General features: G+C 32.2%; 4 protein-coding genes and 1 non-coding gene across 7 annotated transcripts; 3 read left to right on the top strand and 2 right to left on the bottom strand.

Annotated features, from left to right (window-relative positions):
• The first annotated feature begins 542 nt into the window (after positions 1 to 542).
• LOC105792799 (cytochrome P450 CYP72A219) lies at positions 543 to 3511 on the top strand. The gene is made up of 5 exons (XM_012621590.2): positions 543 to 984; positions 1075 to 1292; positions 2025 to 2269; positions 2449 to 2836; positions 2927 to 3511. Exons 1-5 carry the CDS (start codon positions 699 to 701, stop codon positions 3353 to 3355), a joined length of 1566 nt encoding a protein of 521 aa, XP_012477044.1. The 5' UTR covers positions 543 to 698; the 3' UTR covers positions 3356 to 3511.
• A 1407-nt stretch (positions 3512 to 4918) lies between these two features.
• TRNAM-CAU (transfer RNA methionine (anticodon CAU)) lies at positions 4919 to 4990 on the bottom strand. Its single transcript has one exon. It is a non-coding gene; the product is annotated as a tRNA-Met (tRNA).
• Positions 4991 to 6076: 1086 nt separating this feature from the next.
• Positions 6077 to 13150, top strand: LOC105792798 (probable disease resistance protein At1g61300). 3 transcript variants are annotated; one of them, XM_052634732.1, is made up of 3 exons: positions 6077 to 6083; positions 9458 to 12404; positions 13017 to 13150. In XM_052634732.1, the coding sequence occupies exons 2-3, from the start codon at positions 9469 to 9471 to the stop codon at positions 13039 to 13041; spliced, it is 2961 nt and encodes a 986-aa protein (XP_052490692.1). In that variant the 5' UTR covers positions 6077 to 6083; positions 9458 to 9468; the 3' UTR covers positions 13042 to 13150. The 3 variants fall into 3 exon arrangements, with proteins under 3 accessions (XP_052490692.1, XP_052490691.1, XP_012477043.2); XM_052634731.1 differs by lacking the exon at positions 6077 to 6083 and adding an exon at positions 8917 to 9077; XM_012621589.2 differs by lacking the exons at positions 6077 to 6083; positions 13017 to 13150 and adding exons at positions 8917 to 9077; positions 12483 to 12720.
• LOC105792797 (peptide methionine sulfoxide reductase B1, chloroplastic) lies at positions 13094 to 16164 on the top strand. The gene is made up of 5 exons (XM_012621588.2): positions 13094 to 13420; positions 14908 to 15043; positions 15479 to 15544; positions 15646 to 15843; positions 15922 to 16164. The coding sequence occupies exons 1-5, from the start codon at positions 13240 to 13242 to the stop codon at positions 15947 to 15949; spliced, it is 609 nt and encodes a 202-aa protein (XP_012477042.1). The 5' UTR covers positions 13094 to 13239; the 3' UTR covers positions 15950 to 16164.
• Positions 16165 to 21817: 5653 nt separating this feature from the next.
• LOC105792794 (transcription factor JUNGBRUNNEN 1) lies at positions 21818 to 23117 on the bottom strand. Its single transcript, XM_012621584.2, has 3 exons — positions 22876 to 23117; positions 22530 to 22801; positions 21818 to 22308 (listed from the first exon to the last, which is right to left on the bottom strand). The coding sequence occupies exons 1-3, from the start codon at positions 23060 to 23062 to the stop codon at positions 21898 to 21900; spliced, it is 870 nt and encodes a 289-aa protein (XP_012477038.1). The 5' UTR covers positions 23063 to 23117; the 3' UTR covers positions 21818 to 21897.
• Between the last annotated feature and the right edge of the window lie 1211 nt (positions 23118 to 24328).

Genomic DNA, 24328 nt, shown 5'->3' with positions numbered 1-24328 from the left:
ATAATTAAAACAATTGAACCTTGTGTTATCTTGTTGGTTAGGATGTTCATTGCTTTAAGAGTGGTTTGGGTTCAAGTTGCACTAGTTGCATTACTGTTAGGACTTTGCCCTCATATTGTAATTCATTAAAAGATACAAATAAAAACAATTACTTCTTGCTGTCATTTAATTCTCATGTTGGAATTTAAAAGATGACCTTGTTAGGGATAGTTACAAATTATGAAAAGACTTTTTTTTAGTGAATTATAACAATACAAATAGGGTGACTCGAACTCAGGCAACACTTAGAGCAATGAATACCTTTAATAAACATGAAAAATACTTTAATTATACCAAAAAAAATTTACATTGTTATCAATTTTGATTAAATTAGACTCTATATACGCTTTTTATTGTAGCACATAAACGAGGAAATTAGTAAATATTCTTATTTATGACACAGATTCTCAAATACTTTTAGTTCTCACGGCATGGATTTGTAATTTCCCCCTATTCTTATCAAGTATGACCATAACATTTCAGACTTTTCCCCAACCCCCAACCACTGAAAGTTTCATTTTCAATAACACCCCCCAAAAAATTCCCTTCCAAATATTTTTTTCTTCTTCTTTCAATTCACAGTTTTTTCTATAAAAAACATAACCTGTCCTTGTACTTGACTTACATAAACACCACAGTTTTGTACTTTTTGCAGAAACATGGAAGATCCCCTTGTCATAATTAAACCTTTGCTTTCATTGCTTGCAGTTGGGGTATTGATACTATGTGGATGGAAGATTCTAAACTGGGCATGGCTGACTCCAAAGAAGCTTGAAAAATGTTTGAGACAACAGGGTTTCAATGGAAATTCTTACAGGCTTTTGTTTGGGGAAATCAAAGAGATGTTCACCATGACAAGACAAGCAAGATCCAAACCTATGTCCCTTACTGATGATATTGCCCCATATGTTATTCCTCATTATATTCGAACTGTTAAGAACTATGGTTTGTATTTTGATCTATTCAACTCTTACGATTTTTGGGTTTTTTTTTTAATTATTACTTCTAATGTGTGTAATTTGTGGGAAAGTGCAGGCAAGAATTCAATTAGGTGGTTTGGTCCTAGTCCAAGGGTGACAATCATGGACCCTGAGTTGATAAGAGAGATATTTAATAAATTCAATGAGTTTCAAAAGCCTAGGATTAACCCACTTATTACCTTGCTTTTTAGTGGGATTTTAACCCTAGAGGGAGACCGGTGGGCTAAGCATAGGAAGATTATTACCCCTTCATTTCATCTGGATAAATTGAAGGTATTTGCTTTGTTTATTTTCATGTCCGAGCTCTTTATGCGATAGATACACATATTTATAATTTTATATTTTGATGTGTTAAATTTGAATTGATATCTGCCAATCAAGCTAATGATTAGGTTGACTGAAAGAATTGATTGGTACGATAATATTTATAATTTCATTTAACTGTTAGATTTAAGTTGATATGTAATGTTCAAGTTAATGATTAAGTTGATTGAAAGCAGGATGAAGTGAGAAATTTTTGGGTGGGGTTAAATTTAAATTATAAATTTTGAGTGAGCTGAACATATAATTTTATCATTGTATTAATGTAAAATTTTACAATTTTTAAGAGATTAAACTGTAACTTTTTTGTTTTCGAAAAGGGCATAATTAAATTTTAAATTTTAGAAGGGGCTGAAAAATAATTTTACCATTAAATTAACTTAAAATTTTGCAAATACTCAATGGATTAAATGAGTAATTTTTTATTTTTGGGGCCACGGTCCCTGCTTGTCGCCTCTAGTTTCGCCCCTTATTGCAAGAGCTTATTGATGCGATAATGTTTATAATTTGATTTACGTGTTAGATTTGAGTTGATATCTACTGTTGAAGCTAATGATTAAGATGATTGAAGTGTCGTGGCTGGTGATGTAGTGTTTATGAGCATTACTCTAGAAAATGTTGTGAAATTAGGTTATGAAATAGTTTCAACTACATGTGTTGTTAGCTTGGTAATATTTATTGCAGAACATGTTGCCGGCATTCTACGAATGTTGCACCGAGATGATCGAGAAATGGGAGGAGGCAGTCTCTGTAAACGGGTCGAGCGAGGTCGATGTGTGGCCTTGTTTGGTAAACTTGACACGAGACGTGATTTCTCGAGCGGCTTTTGGGAGTAGCTACGAAGAAGGAAGACGGATTTTCCTGCTATTGGATGAGCAAACTAATCTTCTCACCGAAGCGGTTCAGTCGCTTTATGTTCCGGGATGGAGGTAAAATTAGTCACTTTTTCGAGTTCAAGGGATAAGTTATGCAAAGATTTAATCAAATCATTAGTATTTAGGTTGCTTTCTATCGATAATTGCCATTGAATTTGTCCGAGTTTAACTCAATTAGTTCATATAATTACCTTAGACGCTAAAAGTTATATTCGATAATTGTGTGGCCGAAGGTTTTTACCGACAAAGACGAATAAGAAGCTGAAGTTGATGGACAAAGAAATAAAAGATTCACTTAGGGGATTGGTAAAGAACCGAGAGAAAGCAGTTAAAGCCGGTCAAGTGAAAAATGATGACTTATTAGGCATACTTGTTGAATCCAACTTTAAAGAGATCGAAGAACAGGGGGATCGGAAGAACATGGGATTGAGTATCCAAGATGTGGTTGACGAGTGCAAGCTGTTCTACATTGCCGGCCAAGAGACCACATCAGTTTTGCTGGTTTGGACGATGGTGTTGCTGGCAAGGAACCCGGATTGGCAGACAAAGGCAAGAGAAGAAGTTTTGCAAGTTTTCAGTGACGGTAAACCAGATCCTGATGGTCTTAGTCATCTCAAAGTCGTAAGTCCGATTCGTGAAAGTATTATTATATGAATCCTTGGCTATACTAAGCTACTTTGTCACATTTTTCTAATGAATCCAATGCAACAGATGACAATGATCTTGAACGAGGTTCTTCGGTTATATCCTCCGGTTGTTATGCTAGGACGGTCCGTGGCAAAGGATATGAAGCTTGGGAAACTATTGTTACCTGCCAGAGCGGTAATTTCGATTCCGGTCCTCCTCATTCACCACGATCAAGAAATTTGGGGTGACGACGCGCATGAATTTAGACCCGAGAGGTTTGCGGAAGGTGTTTCGAAAGCGACAAAGAGGAATCAACTTGCATTTTTCCCTTTCGGAGGGGGTCCAAGGATCTGCATTGGGCAAAACTTTGCTCTGATGGAAGCAAAAATGGCGCTTGCGATGATTCTAAAACGATTCCGGTTCGAGCTTTCACCTTCATATGCTCACTCTCCCATCACCGTAATTACTCTTCGTCCTCAACATGGTGCTCATTTGATTCTACATAAACTCTAAGGTACTCAAAATTATAGCTTTTTTTTTAAAGATGGAAATTTCATTAAGTGGAGCTTTGATTTTACACTCTAATGAATTTTCCAAGTATGTAACTTGCTACTATTTTAATTGTAATTTTGTGTGGGATTTTAATTCTTGTGAAGTCGAGTTTTTTAATCTTTATATGTTTGAAATTGAGATAAATAAATTAATAAATTAAAAAACTCTTATAAATTCTTATAAGCTAAAATGAGAAAAACAGTACCAGAGGGAAAAGAGATGGATGCATAGGAGAGGAGAGGAGGAAGAAGTGAACAAAAAGAGGAGAGCTCGATGTTTGGTATGAAATGTAATGCACTTGTGTGACATTCTCCCACCTAATTTTGTGACGAGCACAAGTTCATTTATCGCGGTCAGTCCATCCTTGATTGCCCACTTGTTGGGGTGTTTGGCATAAATCGGGCAATTATCTTTAATCTAGTCTCTTGATGTTTTCGTCATAATCTCTTTTATCACGATTGATCTATTGGGTAATAAAGACTCGCTCCAATATCACTTAACATGTGATTATTACTTTCTTCTCAAAAAATATATCTAATAAGATGTGTAGCACATCTATTTATACACATCAAGATCTTCCTTTTCTTTTTCTATGCGAAAGTAATTTATCTTGCTTATTTTATTTTTAAAGCATTTGATGTAACATAATCGGTACAATTTAAAAGTTAGTGTCATTTTCTTGGTTTTGGTTTGAGAGAGGACACAGAGACTATTATTCTATTATGCTCTCTCTTTTTAACAAATTAAACTTTAGGTTTAAGTTTTAATAAATTATATTGGGAATTAATATTTAAATTAAAAATTAAAAAAAAAGGAAACAATAGGTTTTGAGTAGCAAGAAGTTTAATGTTTTTTTTTTTTAAAGTAAGATTTTGAGTTCAAGCTTTATGAGTGAAAAAAGAGCGTTGGGACTTGGGAGAGTTTATTCACTTTTTAGATGGATTCAATATGATTCGGCTTTAAATTTAACCGATATGATGTTTAAATATTGAAGGGTAAAAAAATGGCAAACCCTTTATCGGATAGAAATTAAAAAGTATATTAAACTGTACCATGTATAAAATCATTGGCTAAATTGATTCACGAACCATATAAAATCAACTCAGTAGTTTTTAATAAATAAATCAACTCATTCTTAAAAAAAAAACAAAATCATAAGAAATAAATACTACAATATCAATAAACTTAAATAAGTATTATAAATTAAAAAAAAGAAGGTAAAATAGCCTTTCATACTTTTCTCGTAATTTTTTTTTTACTCTTCATACATATTTACATATTAATAATTCTTCATTAAGTAACAATTTATTTATGTTACTTTTTTTTTTGTGTGTGTGTGTGTGTGTACTATAATGTAGCAAAATTTGAGTATATTCAAAACGAAGAGAATAAATGTTATAGACCCAAAACAGATATGAAAATGGAAGGCCCACATCAATGGATCTCGGCCCAACAGTACTTAATATAAAATGGCCCACATCATGAGGTTGAATTACAAAAATACCCTAAAAATAATATGAGAAATATCAGAGCCAGGTTTCGATCCTGGGACCTGTGGGTTATGGGCCCACCACGCTTCCGCTGCGCCACTCTGATTTGTTGAAATCCGCTAGAGGAAGAATTTAATTGAACTATAAAATTCTGGGCAACATAGAAACCATTGTGTGCCAATTTCTGTCTTTTAGCATTCATGTAGACCTACAAAATAATTAAAAATAGAAGAAAAGTAAAAAATTATCGTAATGATTATTGATAAATAAAAGTGAAAATTGTAAAGAATAATAATAAAAGGACTTCATGAGAAAAAGTGTAAAAGTAATTGTTTTTAAAGAATTATAATTCCGGTATTATTTTTAATTACAAATTAAGGAGGGATGTTAAGAGGTAAAACTACTATGGAAACTTATATATTAAGAGTTAGATTGTATTTTGACCTCTTTACTAAAAAATCAGTAAATTAATTCATTTATGTTAGATCAAAGACTAAATGGGTCATTTTGTTAAAAATTTCATAATGTTAAAAATTAGTCCTTATACATTAGCATGAGGTGCATATAGCAGACATGTAGTTGTCAGGTTATTCCACCAACCACCTTCTATTAAAATTTTCATCCATTTCTAATGTTAAAAATTAGTCTTCCTTGTAGCTTGAGGTTCAGTTATTCCATCAGCCACGCTAGGTTTTAATAGTAGAAAGATTAATTTTCTATTTTTTGAATAAATGAGATAAAATGCAATCTAACATCTAATACAAATGTCTTTATAGTACCTTTACTGATGTAAGACTTTAACGCTACTATTCTCAACCTATTATTATTATTACTATTATTATTATTATTAACATCACATGGATTTTACATATAATTAAATCTACTAATATTTTAATAATATTCAATCTAGTGTTATAGTCAATTTTTCTATAATAGTTCAATTTATTTTTAATATTTTACATGTTATAGAGAGTCGAGTGTTATACACCTATAATAACATTTATATGTTATTACAAACAACCTTATTTTTAAAAAAAACGCCATTTTTAGACATCAAACAACCTTCATTTTTCTTTCACATCATGGAATTCATTGCATTAAAGGTATAATATTTTAGCCATCAAATTACAAGTTTCTTTTTGCCCCTTAAATATCAAACAGAGACAAAGAGACAATCCAAAGCAGGAAGCAGAAGAAGGGTTCGTACATAATTCTATCCATTCTCATGCTTTCTCCATGCTTTTATATTTCACATAATGTTATATTTTATGCTGGTAGGGTTTTGATTTTCAAGCTCACCCCATGCTTGTTACATACTATAGCAAATTAGGGGTACACCGGTGGAAACTAGTGGCGTTTACATGCAAAATGCCACTATGCTAAACATTTTGTGACGGTCGGAAACAAAACATCTCTAATATAATGACATTAGCGGCGTTGTGAAAAGAAACTCCGCCAAGGTGAAGATATCACCGCTATAGTAAAGGCATTAACAACGATTCTAACTCCGGAAAAAGTGATTGATTAGAGGGGGAAATATGATTTCCCACCGATAACTCTAGAACATAGAATTATTTTATTATTCTTAAGCTTATATTTCAATCAAGTTTGGAGTGATTTAGAGTATTTTTGTAATTGTTTTAGTTATGTAGTTAACTTTGAAAAGTTTTTATTTTAATAATATATTTTTTCAAATTAAACATTGAAAATATGAAATTTTATTTTTAAAGGTGGCTAATAAAACATTGAGAAGGTGGAGAAAAGAATATGTTAAATATCAACATTTCAAGCTCAATGCCGTAGTATCAAGCTTGACAGGAATAAATTGGGAAGCTCACACGTAAAAATGCCACATAGGCTTAACCCATCTGCTGATAATGACCAAGAATAAGAAAGAATAGGCTACGTGAAAATGTGAAGGCCCAAACACTCTTAAGAGAATAAAAATAGAATAGATGCTTATATGTATTTTATATTTTTTTTCAATTCTGATTAATTTAAAAAAATTCATTTTTTTCATTTTTAATTTAATTATATATTTTATAAAATTTTATTTTCAGAAAATATTTTTATTTGTTTTCCTATAAAATTTTTATCCATGTGAATTTGTATATAATGTAGTAAATTTGAGTATACATTCAAAAGGAAGAGAATCAATATTATAGGCCCAAAACAAATATGAAAATGGATGGTCCACATCAATTATCTCCGCCCAAAATCAATACTTAATATAAAATAGCCCACTTTATGAAACAGAATTACGAAAAAGCCCAACAATGAAATATCAGAGCCAGGTTTCGATCCTGGGACCTGTGGGTTATGGGCCCACCACGCTTCCGCTGCGCCACTCTGATTTGTTGATGCTTGTTTGAAACTAGGCCCATTTAAATAATATATTTGTGGGTATTGTTTGCCAATTTCTGCTTTTTATGTCAATTAATAGATCCGTTTACATTCTTAGCAACAATGATGAATTTTCTATTTTGGCCCTTCTACTTGTTAATTATATAAAAATAGTCAAATTTTAATTTTGGTCCCTATACTATGTTAAAATTTGAGATTTGATTTTTACTTAAATTTTTTATATAATTGAGTACCTCAACGTTTATAATGTTATTAGTTAGTCTAAATATTTTATTCTAATTAAAATGCTAATGTAAATTTAAAGAATCATTAACATCGTTAACTTTTTGTTAAATTCAATTCCATTATAATGCTATTTTTGTGACATGATTATCGACTGAGTACCCTTTTTTAAAAAATAATTAGAATGTCACACCAACAAATTTAATGAAAAATTTTAACGATGTTAACAATTAGACCTGAATTTTAAATTCAAACAATAGAGGACTAAATTCTTAAAAATAGAAAATTGAGAGAAAAATTAGTTTAGGTACCAATTATAGCAAAAAAAAAGTACTAAAATAGAAAATTGCTTAGTTTAGATATCAATTTATGGATTAAGCTTCGCTTTTAGTTAAACTTAACTTTGACTAGTGGAGATACCAACTTAGGAAAAAATAATTTAAATATCACTTATGTAAAAAGAAAAAATTAAATATCAATTTAAAAAATATAATTTAAATACCAATTTATGCATTTAATATACTAATTTTGCCCCTAAACTACAAACGAAACCTTTTATTATATTATTTTTTCATATTTTAGTACCTAATTTTTATAGATAAATTTACATTTTCAATCCAATAGCATTAAAAGGAACTAATTGATATGTGACACCTATTAAAACAAGTCACATGGTACTTCCAATCAATTAGAAAATGACATGTGATGTTAATATGCATTGAAATTAAACCTTTTAGAAAAATTATGATTGATTTTGACTACTATTGACACATTGAATTTTAAATTAAAAATTTTAAACTTTTAAATTTTTAAAGAAATTACATAATTTTATTTATTCCAAAAAATATTTTAGAGTTATCAAAACTTTTCTAGAATATATATATTAAAAAAGTTATATTGTTTGTAGTTTTCCAAATTGAACTAATTTTGCATTTTTTGAACTTCATAATTTATATTTTGTTTATTTAAAAATATTTTTTAACATTATTGAAATATGTTTAGAGCTTATATATAAATTGAATTTTGATTTTTTATTCTTTTAACATTTAGCTAAATTTTTATATTTTTCAATTCTGGTTAATTTTTCTAAAACTCAACTTTTTCATTTATATTTATATATTTTATAAAATACTTTTTTTTCTGTTTTCCTATAATATATTTATATAGAGATTGATTTTAATCGATGTGAAATTATATATGATGTAGTAAAATTGAGTGTACGTTCATAGCCCACATCATGAAAAAAATCCAAACGAAGAGATATCAGAGCCAGGTTTCGATCCTGGGACCTGTGGGTTATGGGCCCACCACGCTTCCGCTGCGCCACTCTGATTTATTGATCTTTGTTTGAGACCATAAATTTTTATTGTTTCAATTTATTTATCGAGTCGTATGTATTTTAATTGACTTTAAATGTTATAATCACACAGTAAAGCATGGCAACAAACAAAGAGAAGTCCAAGTCAATAAACGATGTTTCATTTTTTCTCTTTCAGATCATGGAATTCAATGCATTTCAGGTATAATCTTTTAGCCGTCAAATTACAAGCTCTTTTTGCCCCTTAAATATCAAGCAGAGACAACCCAAAGCAGCAAGCAGAAGAAGGGTACGTATATAATTCTATCTATCCATTCTCATGCTTTCTCCAACCTTTTATATTTCCCAGATTGTTATATTTGATGCTGGTAAATGCAAAAAACACTTTGTGATTGTGATTTATATAGGAAGGGTTTTGATTTTCAGGCTCACCCTATGCTTGCTGAATATAATCTTAAATTTTCACTGAAAAATGAAGATTTTATATAAATAACATGAACAAAGCCCTTAGAGTAGTGTGATTTTAGATTAGGTCACACCTTTGACACTATGAGTTTCTGGTTTTTTTTTTTATTGACATTGAATACTGAATTTATTACATACATGCTTTCTTCGAATTCTGTATATGAATTACCTTCTCTGATGAAATGATATTTGAAACACTTACAGGTTTGTATACAATGGAGGTATTAGGACCAATCCTTGAAATTGTACACATCATGTTGGATCCAATTGCAAAATATTTCAAGTACCATCGTGGTGTCAAAAAATACATGATGATTCTCCATAAGAAATTGGAAGAATTGAAATGCAGGAAGGATGATATAGAATCAAGATTGAACATAGATCTTCTTCAGTCAGGTAAAACCTTGAAGAAAGAAGTACAACTTTGGTTAGACGGTGCTTGTAAGATTATCTCCCAAGTTGATTCCTTAAGTAAAGAGGTAGGAGACATGAAGTACCTATCTCGTGCACATTTTGGGAAGAAGATCACGGTTACGATTAAGGTCGTGGATGAGCATCATCGAAAGGGTGATTTTGTGGACAGGTTAGTTATCGATGCTCCTACAGGCAATAAGGTCACGTTGCCAACAACAGAATTAGTTGGTAAATCTACTGCTAGAAGAAATATGGAACAATTATGGGATTGCTTGATGGATGATAGTTGTCGAAAGATTGGAGTCTATGGCATGGGAGGAGTCGGGAAAACAACAATGATCAAGCTCATCCATAACCGACTCCTCGAAGAAACGAACAAATTTGACAATGTAATTTGGGTGTCTGTATCAAAATTTGCAAGTGTTACTCAACTTCAAGATAAATTAGCCCGTGCAATAGGTGTTTGTATGCCTGAAAACGAAAGTGAAATGGTAAGGGCTGCTAAGTTATTTGCAATGATTCAAACAATGAAGAATTGTGTTTTGATTTTTGATGATGTTTGGGAAGCATTTCAGCTCGAAGATGTAGGAATCCCAGAACCCGGAGCAGATAACAAAAGCAAGTTTGTTTTAACGACCCGGTTAGCTGATGTTTGTTTAAGGATGGGATGCAAACAAATCAAAGCAGAGCTTCTTTCAGAAGAAGAAGCTTGGAACTTGTTCGTGGAGAAAGCCAGTCTCGATGTTATTTCACCTCACATAAAACCGATTGCGAAAGAAGTAGCAAAACAGTGTGCTTGTTTACCACTTGCTATTGTCACAATTGCTAGAAGTTTGAAAGGTGTCACTGAATCTTGTGAGTGGAGAAATGCATTAGAAGAATTACGAGACTCAACAAGAGGACATCATGACATGAGAAGGGTGCTTGAGCAGCTGAAATTTAGCTATAATCACTTGGATGATGAGAAACTTAGAAATTGCCTTCTTTATTGTGCGCTTTACCCTGAAGATTTCAGTATTAGAAGAAAGGAGTTGATTGAACGTTTGATTGCAGGGGGAGTAATAGATCGAATGTGTAGCAGACGGGCAGCTTTCGACAAGGGCCATGCTATGTTGAACAAACTTGAAAAAGCTTGTCTTTTAGAATGTGTTATGAAAAAGAGTGAAGATAATAAACAGGTGAAGATGCATGATTTGGTTAGGGACATGGTCATTCATGTCAACGGCATTAGTTCCCGTTTAATGGTAAAATCCGGTATGCATTTGCGAGAAATCCCAGGTGGAAATTATTGGACTGAAGATCTCGAGATGGTTTCGTTGATGCACAATTCCATATCCGGAATCCCTTCTGATGTATCTCCAATGTGTACTAGGATCTCAACCTTGTTACTTGCATCGAATCATTGTTTGACAATGATCCCGGATCCCTTTTTCATGCATATGGCCACCCTTGAGGTTCTTGACTTATCTTATACTAGCATCGAAGCTCTGCCGAATTCGATATCCAAATTAGGGAAACTCAGTGCCTTGTTGCTTAGACGTTGTGCTAAGTTAAGGCTCATTCCGTCATTGGAGAAACTCATTCTTCTAAGGAAATTGGACCTCTGTCATGCTGGAATCAAGGAAATTCCTCAAGGCCTGGAAATGCTGATCAATCTAAGATATCTTAATCTTCATACTCCATATCTCGAGTTCTTACCCTGTGGGGTACTATCGAAACTCTTAAACCTCCAAGTGCTTATAACATTTGGGGCATCGAAGACTTCAAAGGTTAAAGGGGATGAAGTGGCATGTTTGAGGAAGCTGGAAACATTTTCAGGCCAGTTCTACAATATTCATGAATTCAATATATTTGTCTATTCTATTAGTACCAGAGGTCGAGAACCGGATATGTACTTCATCCAAGTGGGTGAATACCATACTGTGACGTTCAAAGAGGAACCGGAATCGTTTGGAAAACATGTGAAATTAGTTAAGTGCTTCATTGGGAGAGGAGATGATGAACTCGTCCTTCCGAATGGCATTCAGAGTCTAGATATACATGATTGCCACGGTGTTGCTAGCTTATGCGACATTTCTTCATTGAACAACGCAACCGACTTGAGATCGTTGGAAATCTCCAAGTGTGATGATGTGAAATATGCATTCCGTGCCTCCTCGAGCACCTGTTTCCGAAGCTTGGAATCGCTACGACTTATAGATTTGCTGAACTTTGTTTCCCTAAGCTACAAGGCAGGAGCTGCAGCTCTTCCCAATGACATGTTTTCTAATCTGAAAAGCTTTCGTATTCATCAGTGCCCGAACATCAAGAGGCTGTTCACTCCTGGTTTGCTACTACAGCTTCACAGCCTTTCAGTTATCGAAGTTACATTTTGTCCTCAAATGAAGGACATAATTGCAGAAGACAGCGATGAAAGCATTGAAAACCATTCGATCGACATGAAGAAAACAACAAATCATCCGATGCTAAGGCATTTGGTTTTATGTGAGCTACCAAAACTGAAGAGCATATATACACAAACATTGCATTGTGATTCTCTACAAGTAATCGAAGTATTCGGGTGTCCGAGGCTAAACCGAATCCCATTTTCTCCGTCTCCGGTCCCTTCTAACCTTGACAAGATCTTAGCAACAAAAGAATGGTGGGAATCATTAGAGTGGGATCAACCAAATGCCAAGACTGCCTTTCAACCTTACTTCAAAAATTGTATACCGCAGAAATTAAAGTTTAGAAACAGGTACAACTTTCAATTCAAATCTCTATTACTAGGAGAAAAACTTTATAATAATCTTATCATTCAAATTATTTCTTTCAGGAGCATATGATAAAAGGGTTATTCCCTCTCATTAGGGACAACATTCCGATTTTTGATCACATACGACAAGCAAGATCCAAACCTATTACATTAATCTATTTAAAGTTTAGGGTTTCTTTTATTGTACTGTTACAAATTAGTATTGGTCTATTTCAATATATCATTTTGAGTTTATCAATATTTCAAAAAATTTTCCTTATAAATTTTAGTCTAATTTTATCTTGTATACATTAATAAATTACATTCGTAGAAAACTATTTATATACAAATATACGTTTTAAAATTACAAACTAAGCTAAATAACTTAATTTTATGACTACAAATATATTAATTTATTCATGTTCAAAGATTAATTTGTTGTTTTTTAAGGGTAAAATGTAATCCGACTTATTATAGGAACTTTCATGATATTTTTATCAAGTTTGATGCCACAATATAATTTCAAAATGTTACATTATTGAATTTTGATAAAATAAAAAAATATATAGATATCAAAATGGATTAATACTTATATTAACCCAAAACAATTTACAGAAACTGGGTAATTTATCCAAGGTAGAGAGCAGGTGATGAACGTGGAGAGTCCATATCCTCTGCTTGCAAGTTGCAACTCTTTCATGGAAATCAGCCACGTATTCCATTCCCCATTTTGGAACCTTCGATAATATATATTTCCATTTCCCAAAAATCAAACCCACAAAAACCAATCAAATGACTGTCAACAGTTTGATTGTTTCGAGAATCTGCGTAAGCAACAATGGCCATCGTTAATAGTTTAAGCATACCAACATATATTCCTTTGAAAACCCAATCCTTTTTCAGTCCTAGATCGAAGGCTTTTAGTGTTCTTAACAAACCCAGAAAAGTTCCCTTCTCAGTTCAATCAATGGGTTCTTCTGCTTCTTCCCAAAGACCCGAGAATAACAACGCTGTTCAAGGTAACTTTTTTTTCTTTGGATATAATATTTTTTTTTGGTTGATTGATTGCTTTAAAATAGTAAAGTTATTTGAAGTTCATTTTTCATATTATGAATTATAAGCAACTGTTAGGGGAACTGTAAGTCCTGAATCATAAGGCTTTATTGCTTATTTTGGGTTGAATTTGTTCTATCTATAGGTAAAAAAAAATGTTCTTCAGTGATTAGATTAAGGCTTAATTCAAAGTTAAGCCTGGTTTATATTAAGGATTTCTGGTAGTACTAGGTGTGGATGTTTGATAAAAGAAGAGTTGGGGGTTTATTTATTCTTGGGTTAATATAATATTTCGTTCCTAAGCTTGGTTTCAATGTTCAATTTGGTGCCTGAGTTTGGTTTCAATGTTCACTGTCTTACCTTAGTTTTTTCAATTTAATACTTGAGTTATTTTCCAGTTAAGTACCTAAGTTTGGCTTCAATGTTCAATTTAGTACCTGAGTTATTTTTTTTCTGAGTAAATACCTATAGTTTTTTTTACTAGAGAACACATGTCAAATATTCATAGGCCATGTGGTATAAAATTGAACATTGAAGTCAAATGCAGGTACTAAATTGGGACAAAAAACTTCATGTACCAAGTTGAATATTGAAGCTAAACTCTAGGTAATGTTCAGTGTAGTACCTGAGGGTTTTTTTCCGATTAAGTACCTAAGTATTTTTTTTTACTAGAGTACATGTCAAATATTCATTAGGTCACTGTTTAGTCTGGGTACCAAATTGAATATTGAAGCTAAATTCAGGTACTAAATTGGGACAAAAAAATTCATGTACCAAATTGAATATTGAAGCCAAACTCAGGTACCAAATGGTATATTAAACCTTTATTCTTTTGAGGATTGGGAATTGGAAATGTTATTCTATTGTTTGTCTTGAAAGATATACTAAAGGGAAATCAGGTTTTCAAAGTGTATTTTGCCATGTATTTGTGTTTAAGGTGTTTTACATCTACACAAATTTTAGTATGTTAATGATTTGTGTTATATAGCTTTCGAGACATTCACATACTCTATAGTGGTCGTGCCGTATCCATGTCATGTCCGATGTTGCCTGTTATGCCTGTTTGACTTAAATGAATGTATATATTAGGCTATACTATGACAGTAAGAGGCTAGAATATGAAGGAATGCAGTACACTACTTAGTTAAAAGTTCCTCAGCTGTAAAACTGCCGACCAATCTGTTGCCCATAACCTGTGCCACTCCCATAGGCCTTTTTCGATCTCAATGAGTGAAGTTAACTGTAAGGAAAACTTGAAAAACTGATTGATTTGTTGTGACCATTATCATATTTAGTTGTTATTGTTATCATGTCACTGTTGTTATCCAAGAGTACTTTTTGAGTTTTTCACTTAGTGATTGAATCTCGTAAATCCTCACGAATGTAAAAATTTTACAACCATTGTTCTTTTTCTTTTCTTGTAAAACATCTGAATTCTGGTTCTGGCCATCAGATATCAATGGTGCGTCCCTTGCAGAGACAGCTGCAGTTGACTATACTTCTTTAAGTGATGAAGAATGGAAGAAGAGGCTTACACCTGAACAATTTTATATTACTCGTCAAAAGGGGACTGAAAGAGCTTTCACTGGGTATGTTCTGTCTGCTCTTAGAATATGTACCGGTTCTCTGGTCCAATGTCTGAACTGCTTGAGCTCCATTTTCATTGCATGTTCACGCATACCACCCAACACCTTGTTTGTAATTTCTTTTAACGAACAAATGTGACCAACTCGTTCTGTTATCCCCTTTGTGCACCTAACCTCGATGATAGGTATTTTGATAATATAGGTACTGGATTAAATGTTTCCTTTTTCAGTTCTATGGATCGGGTTATCGTTAATGACGTATTATCTCTTTTGTTATCGCATGAAAACGTGCCAGGATAGCGGTTGTAATGCGTGAATCGAACCTAAATCCTGTCGTGTTGTATTCTAATGAACCTTGATTCTGCATAGTTAGCATTAAATCGATGTAGTCTTCATTCTTCTTCTAATTCATTATGTTTGCACCATTTTTATGTTCAGGGAATACTGGAACACAAAAACACCTGGAACTTACCACTGCATATGTTGTGACACACCTCTTTTCAAGTAAGTCTTCCGGATTTTCTTCTCCAAATTACTGAGGACTAATATGAATTGAAACCTATGGCCATTGGAACACTTAAGCAACTGTGATCCTCTACGTCCAGATCATTGACTAAATTCGATAGCGGAACCGGGTGGCCATCATATTATCAACCTATAGGAAAGAACGTGCAATCGAAGTTAGACCTGTCGATTATTTTCATGCCTCGCGAAGAAGTCCTCTGTGCCACTTGCGGTGCTCATCTTGGCCATGTCTTTGACGATGGTCCTCCGCCTACGGGAAAGCGTTACTGCATCAATAGGTAAAAACCATTTTCCGTTAATGTTATGCAAATCGTTTTGTTACAGATTTCATCATCAATAACTATGGCTTTTCTCAGTGCTTCCCTGAAACTGAAACCTGAGTAAAAGAAAAGAGTAGTAAGCTTGGAATTGCAGGTGAGAGAGACTGTGATTGACAAAACTGAAAAACTGTTAGTTTGATTGGCTTTGGTGTATCATTTTGTATTAATAAATAATGTGTAATGGCACATAGATACATAATCTGCAACCTGTTCATATATACTTTCTGGATTCGATTTTTCATTTCGTGTATTTAAATACAAAGGTTAAAAGTTTAAATATTTTTTAAAGATTTAAATACAAATGTCATGTCTAAGCTATCACAATGTGTAGAATCTAATTATTATGATACGAGCAGTGGACACAAATTGTTTAATAATGAACTAAAACCACAAACAATACTACAAGATGAGACATACAAATATCCATTTGCGCATGGTAGGTGTTGAATTTAAATACGATTGTTTCGTCTTTACAAACTATACCAAGGTCTAATTGGCGGCGGTAGGAAGTGAAATAATGTTGAGGCGTTTTTAGTATATTAGGGTGAGTTTGGATAGTTGGTGCATTTATTTGCAGTAAGTGTAAAAACAGCGATCACAGTGAGATTAGATACTATAGCGATACTGTAGTATGAGATAAAAAGTAAGCTAAATGTACCGCGCCAATCCAAATTCACCCATAGTTTAGGTTGCAATATTTAGTGATACGATCCTCATATGACTCAAAATAATCTCAAACATTGAATTGATGAAATTTAATCTAAACCAACGATTTTATTTTCTTAAACTGTTAGTTTTTTTAGCACAATTCTTTTTTCTTTTATTTCTTTTCAAACTTTTAACCAAATTTATATAATTGGAAAAAAAAAGTCTGAATAACCCTTGAATTATTCTAAAAAAATTAATTAAATTTTGTGTAGCCTTTTGCATCAATTAAGCCATTGAATTGGTTAAGTTCTATCAAAAAAAAATCCTTTGACTGTCACGTTTGACTATTAATTTCTAGTGATGTTACTGGTGTGGCTGTTAACCTTGGTTGATTTATTGTGATAGTGACACATGAATTTTTTTTTTTAAAATGGACATTTCTTTTAAATTGCTTACGTGGATTTAATTTCTTTAAATCCATTTTTTGTGAAAAATACAAATTCTGTGAAACCCTAAACACACCATCATCTTCGATTGAAGCTGCCCTTTTTCTCCGAGGGAACAGTTGGTTGATTATCTTCACAATTTCCTTTATTTTCCTTCTTTTATTTTCTTCTTCTTCTCGTGCATTTCATGTAATTAAGGAGGAAAAAACCTTGTATTTTAGTGGGATGATGATTTATTGGATTATATGTGTAGTGGTTTTGTTGTTAGTGGCGTAATCAATTCTTGTTAATCTTATGCTATGATTTCTCATTTTATGAATGTAATATATGGATTGTGGTTTTCTTAAATCCATTGTTTTTGGTTAGTTGAATAAAATATGTTAATATGACTCTATTTCAGTTAAATTAGAAAAATATTCTCTTAGTTAAACTTTGTTTATTTGTTTCAATCAAACACGGATTAGTTTAGATTATTTTATTATTATATAACATATGAATTTAGCCTATAAATAGGCTCGTTTACAACCTTAGGAAATACACCTATTAGAGATTAGAACTCATAACACATTTAGAGAATTTTGTGTTTACGTTTTGAGAGTTCTTTGTTTTCGGGTTTTTGGGGTTTAATTTTATCTCCATCTTTTGTACTATTCGTTCTTTTGCCATTATAGTAAAATTATCTTTGCCCGTGGTTTTTTATCCTCTTTGGAGGGGTTTTTCCATGTTTAATTTGTGTGTTCAATTTCTCAATTTATTCCGCTATTTTTGTTACTTGTTGCTTAATCGGGTCGATCCGTAACAAAATAAATGGGATATTTAACATAATTTTAAATTAATAAATTACACAAATTAATTTAATTTTCTTTTTTATTACTTCTATCGATGCAAACGATAAAACGATAGTCAATTGCTAACTAAGCTAATAACCTATCTTGATTAAATCGCTCACTACTCCTAGTAGGAATCTTCTTTTGATCTTATTCTACTTCAAAATTATCAACTAAGTACTCCTCTCGAACCCATTTAGTTCTCTCGATCTCACTATCGATACAATTATATCGAATAATCTATAATAATAAACTCTACTCTCAGTTTCGTTTATCTAGATTTTCTACTAGAGATATCAATTCTAATGTATTAAGCATTTCGATATAAAAGAAAACAACTAAACAATATATAATATGTATTCTAAAAGGAAAAGAAAAGAAAGAGAAAATTTAATCTAAAAAAATATGAAAAGCAAAAAGTCTAATTGACTACACAAAAAGACAAAAGAATGTCATCACTTAAACTCTAATCTGAGGCTAGTTAGACTGCAAAATACCATTAACCAATTTTTTCTCGTCAAAAGCCAGTGCTGTGACACCCACACCGTGATGTCGCGACATCATCAACAATCCAACCCCTTGGGTGCTTTTGGCCTTTAGTATTGTGACATTGTCCTCAGGCAACTTGACTTCTTCACCTTTGGAGATTGTGGCCGGTGTTGCAACCTCCAATAATGATGCTGCGACATTAAGTCCTTTGTGTCACAACTTCAAAGGCAGTCCCCTTGGTTGTGCAATTTGGTGAAGCCTAGATCCTTGGTTAATAGCAAAAGTATTAGTGTCACGAAATCAACACCTTGGTGTCACAATCTTGACCCCAATTTAGGCTCTTCTCCTCATTTTCACACCAACAAAGTGCCTGAAACAAGCTCAACTCAAATGTTAAGTTCTTAATTATATAAACTTGCCATTTTATTCCAAAAAAAAACATAAAAATGCAATAAAAGCTAAAACTAACCTTAAAATCTAATAATTGCGAAATGCAATAAAAAGCACTATAAAATACTTTGCCATAAGCTGCAAGGTATTTCTCTTTACCGTACCATGGTGAAACATATTGTTCAGGAGCTTTCTGGTCATGATACATTGCACACACAACATGGCAACAAGGTATGCCAGTCAATTCCCATTCCCTGCAAGTGCATTTCAAAAGCTTTAAGTCCACAGTATGTTGATTGTCTTTCTGAATAACCTCAAAGCCACTATCTCCATTCTAAGCCAACCTGCAATGTGTTAACCATTGCATATTTCTTTCCAACCTTTGTTAGTTCTCCACTTCTTAGCCCATGTTCTCTTTACATGCATCTTTTTCATCACCAAAATTCTTATTTCTTCAAGCATAGAGATTATTGGCTTACATCTTGCATAAACAATCCAGCCATTGAAGTCCTCAGCAATATTGTTGTCAACTGCATCACATTTCTCTAGAAGGTCTTTAATTGATTTCTCACTCATTTCCTTTAATTTCTTTAGGTTATCATCAAAATTTTCCATGAATTTACTTCTGACACGTTCTAAAACTGCATCTTTCGATTTCACCTTTTCCATTTCCTTTACTAATTGGTCCAAATTTGGATAATCTTACTTGATAACTTGAACCTGCTCCTGCATAAATAAAAACAAAAATGTCAGAATTTAAAAAAAGAAATTCTAAATTAAGCCCAACAAAGGGCCTACATCCATCTTTTCACCCTTCTTTCAAAGTATTCAACCAAACATACATCTTGTACATCTCATTTTGTTAAGAAAAAAAAAATGGTATAGACCATAAAATATGTATATAAATTGGTACTTGTTACCAGACCAGATCATGTTGAAGTCATTCGTTCAGGCTCATTCGAAAAGTGTGAGATTTTGGGCAAAAATATAAGTCTGAAAAATGAGTTTAGACAAAAAAATAAAACTTATTTTCTAAATATGTTAGGTCTCAATAAGAATTTTTGGCCTGGCCCGGCCCTAACTGCCTAAATTTTTTTCCATGCTATTATTTTGCTTTTGTTTTGCTACTATTTTATTGTTATCATTTAAATATTGTAAAACTCTTATTCTACTGTTCATTTTACTATTATTTTAGAGGTATTTACTTGATAAGTTGCAACTATATTAGTGATATTAAGTATAGACACTATTTTTAATGTACTTTTAGTTTGTTGGAAACATTTATTTTAATATTTTTAGTGTACTTGATGTATTATATTTTTTAAATTTATGTTTATATAAAAAATAATATAAAATTTTTAATACAGGAAGATTGGGTCAGGCTCGAGTTTACCATTTTTATCTAAGTCGAGCTTGGACAAAATTTTAAGCCTATTGTTCAGGCCAGGCCAAGTCATGGCTTAAAAAACAGGCTTAAATTTTGGCATAAGTCCGACCCGACCCGACACATGATAAGATCTACTTGTAACAAATATATATATATATAAATACCAACTTGATAAATTTAGTATAGTTTAAGTCTTAAGCATTTTTAAAATTAGGGTAACAAGTTATTTTAAATCTCAAATTTATAAATGGATGCTTGTTATTTACTTTAAAGACCTAATGACAAAAATTTGGATCCCATGGAATTGCACCTCTAAATATCTCACTATAGTCGATAAATTTATGCTGTATTATTGCACTCAATAATTAATTTAAATTTTTAACTTACTTGTTATAATAAAATTTAATTTTCTATGGAAACGTGATAGGATGATCTCTTTTTTAAAGTATTTTTGTATTAAAATAACCTGAACAATTTATGTATATGATTTTTTATGATAATGGTCAATGAAACTACACTCGTCCAATATTGACTGAAAAATATGAAATATTCGGTCAACAAAAACAGGAATAAATAATAATAAATTATTTTGACGAACTCATAGTCATTATTTGGTTGATTTTGGACCAAATAATTGTCAACAAAAGCAGCTTAATTTATTGGCTTTAAACTTTATGTAGACTATAAAATATGTCTGTCAAAATCTATACACATAAAAGTAAGGTCCCAACATTCACGTGTTGTTTTTTTCTACTTACCTCAAATTTTCGTTTTCATCCTTATATTATGTTTGATTGTGTATATAGTTTATTTCAATCACATTAATGTTGATGTAACTTTTTTCACAACATTATTTCAATAAAAAATTTATATAGTGACAAATTCAAATGGAATTTTTTAATCTTAATCAGTATTTTCAACATTATTTTTATTATTACATGATTATCAAGTGAATATATATTAATTTCAAAATGTCATACCAAGTGAATCTAATAGAAAATTTTAATAGTGATAATTATTAGACTTAGATTTTTAGATTCGAAAAGTAGAGTGACTAAATTCTGAAAAATAAAAGTAGGGGACTGAATTCTAACTTCACAAAGTTTATAGAGGCTTGGTACATATTTTTACTTCATAATTTGACATAATAATCAATCCAACGCAAAGTGTGGGGAACCATACTAGTCATTTTTAAATGTAATGTCAATGAGATTTTGACTTAATGATAAAGTTAAAGGAATTTTAAAAATTTATGTTTGAGACAACCCTGTATACAAGGGTGAAGGGAGGGAGGGAGGCAGGGCCTGATCCCCTTAAAATAGGAAATTTTTACTTAAGACCCCAAAATTCATAAAATTATAAGTTAATTTAGGAAAAAAATTATTCTTTGGGTACCAAAAATGCTAAAATTTCAATTTAGCTATTTTTTTTAAACTCATAAAGATATAAGTCAATACAATGACGAAAATACAATTTAGCTCTTGTAAGAACATTTAACTTAATTTCGACCCCTAAAATTTTTTTGACTTTGTCCTTACTTATGTATTGTAAACTATTTGTGGATTCTTAGTTTAAATTTATTCTATTTTTAAATCTGGGTCTAAATATTCTTAATTTAATGTATTTATTTAAATTATTTTTACTTTTTATTATTTGTTATATAAAATAAATATATACGTGGTTTCTAAATAAGTGAATTTGTGGTATAAGTCAATTGGGTATACTATCAACGTTGGATATTAGTGTCGTGAAAAACAACGAAAAGTTTTTCCTAGAAAGAGAAAAAAAAACTAATACAATATTAAATCTAATTAAAAATTATTTTTCACAAAAGAAAGGGATCAAGATCCAATTCTACAACTGATTTAAGCTCATCCCAATTAGCATTTGTGAAGAAATCATTTTCAGTAGAAAAGCTTGAAGATGGTGATGATGATGATACCATACATTGCATCTCTTCATGATACCATTCCCTTCTGCAACTCCCATCATTCTTCATATGATCCATAACCATCTCACCATCAACACCATCATCATCATCATTATCATCATAGTTTTCAATGCTTTGAGAGCCAAATGTAATGTAATTTTCATGGCTGCTGGATTCTACACTGCAACGTTCATAGCCATGTACACCATTGCCATTGCTAGTTGAAGCTCGTTTAGCAGCACCTTGTCTCCATTCTTGTTTGTTCTTTTTATGCCGCTTGAAAATTCGACATATTGTCCATACTTCCTGCAAAGCGGGTCGGGATTAAATTAATATTTTTACGAGAGCCGAAATGTAATTTCGTTATTGTATAAACTTATATCTTTATAATTATAAGGTCAATGCCAAAATTGCTGGAATCAAAGATGAATTGAAGGCAAATTTACCATTATATCAATTTATTATTTGTTGATCATATGAAGCAAAAATGAAGGAGAGCCCTTTAAAAATATTTTGAAGTTACTTACAGCATCTTGTGCAGTCAATGTGGGATTGGGAAGGCGAAATTCATGCATCATCCAATCGGTTTTAGTTCCTTTGCCTGCACTTCCACGGTAATACACCAACGTTTTCTTTAGCCCGATGGCTTCACTGCTTCCGACCGAAAAAACAGGCTTATCGATACCTGTCGCTTTCCAAAACCCCGATCCCGTCACCCGATTCGGTCTTACGCTGTTTCGATATTTCCTTCCTCGTCTACAAAAGAAATACAATTCGTTCTCTCCCATCATGCTGGTTTCTGCATATATACAAAATGAATCATTAACATGTTAAAATTCATATGACTGTAAGAGTAATAATCGAGGAACGTACTTGGGAGATCAGAGGGGTCGTATTTATAGATATCGATCTGTTTGATGAGTTCGATTCTTAAGGATTTGTTGTCGACTTTTCGTCGAAGGTAAAACCCGATGAGCTCTTCGTCGGTCGGGTGGAATCGGAAACCGGGAAGTGGAACATCTTCGTCCACAGTAGTGGTGGTGCCATGGACCATGTTCATCTTTGATTCTTTTTGCTGGCTAAGTAAAAGGCACAAATATTTTTACATCGTTTTAATTTGGCTATGTATGTGTATATATACTGAGAAGGCCAAGATGAACCTTCTTAAATAAATAAATAATAATATTTAATAATGTTGTGCAAAAAATATAAATAAAAATATTGTTGAGATGAAGTCATCTTAGGCTGGTGGTTCAGGTCAAGTCAAATTATTGACTCATAGGGATTGTAAATGCTCATTCAGCTTAGAAACAGTCTTTCTTTCTTTTTTAGATTGTTTTATTTTTGGTAAAATTTTGATTTCGGTCCCTATACTAAAGATTTAGCCGGCAAAATTCTGTCCATTAACACATGTAACTATTCCGGTTAAAACACCAATGTCTATTTTTTTTAATTAAAAGAATCTCTTTATCGAAAAATATGTTTTTAAAAGAAGGTGAATATTTGATGCACTGTTAATGAATAAGTATCATACATTGTCCATGAATAAAAATAATAATATGACATTTTATTACTGACGATATAAAAAATAGTGAAAGAAAAATGAGAATGAATAAGAATAAGAATAGAAAAAAAATATTATTATTTTACTAGAAATGTTGAATGTTAAGAAAGATGAAAATGAATAAGAATACAAATTAATGAGAAACTTCAACTTATATAGAAATGCATGCACTATATTGATTAAAATAAAAGTCAACTAATGACAGACAAATAAAAAAAAAGTAGAACCTTGAGGTGGACCGATGAGTGAGGAAGGGGGCAGCTAGCGAGTACTTCTCCGACCAACTAACGTTGACCGACGGACGAAAGAGGGGGCAACGAGCGGAGAACAGCAGCGGCCAACGGGGATCAATGATAGAGAGCGAAAGAGGTTTTGGAACTGGGGGAAACTAACGATGGAACCTGGCATTGTTTACAAAGTAGATTTAGCGGCGTTTGTTAATTAAAACGCCGCTATAGTACTTAACCTGTTGAAATGCCACTCCACAATATGATGTTTTTAACTAAATATCTTTTTTTAAGTTGCCAAAAAAATTAGCAGCGATTCTCTAAGAAAACGTCGGAATTTGACTCACCATTAGCAGCGTTTGTATTGTCAAACACCACTTTGTGGCGTTTTTCCCAAAGCGTCAGTAAATATTAACATTTACCAGCGTTTGCCCATTAAAAGTGACATGTAGTGGCATTTTCTTGACAAACGTTGCTAATTCTAAAAACTGGTGGCATTTTGCTTAAAATGTCGCTATATACATATTTTTCCAGT

Source organism: Gossypium raimondii, chromosome 8 (genome assembly GCF_025698545.1).
Source record: "Gossypium raimondii isolate GPD5lz chromosome 8, ASM2569854v1, whole genome shotgun sequence".
NCBI classification, from domain to species: Eukaryota; Viridiplantae; Streptophyta; class Magnoliopsida; order Malvales; family Malvaceae; genus Gossypium; species Gossypium raimondii.
This window is presented reverse-complemented; position numbering and strand designations above follow the sequence as displayed.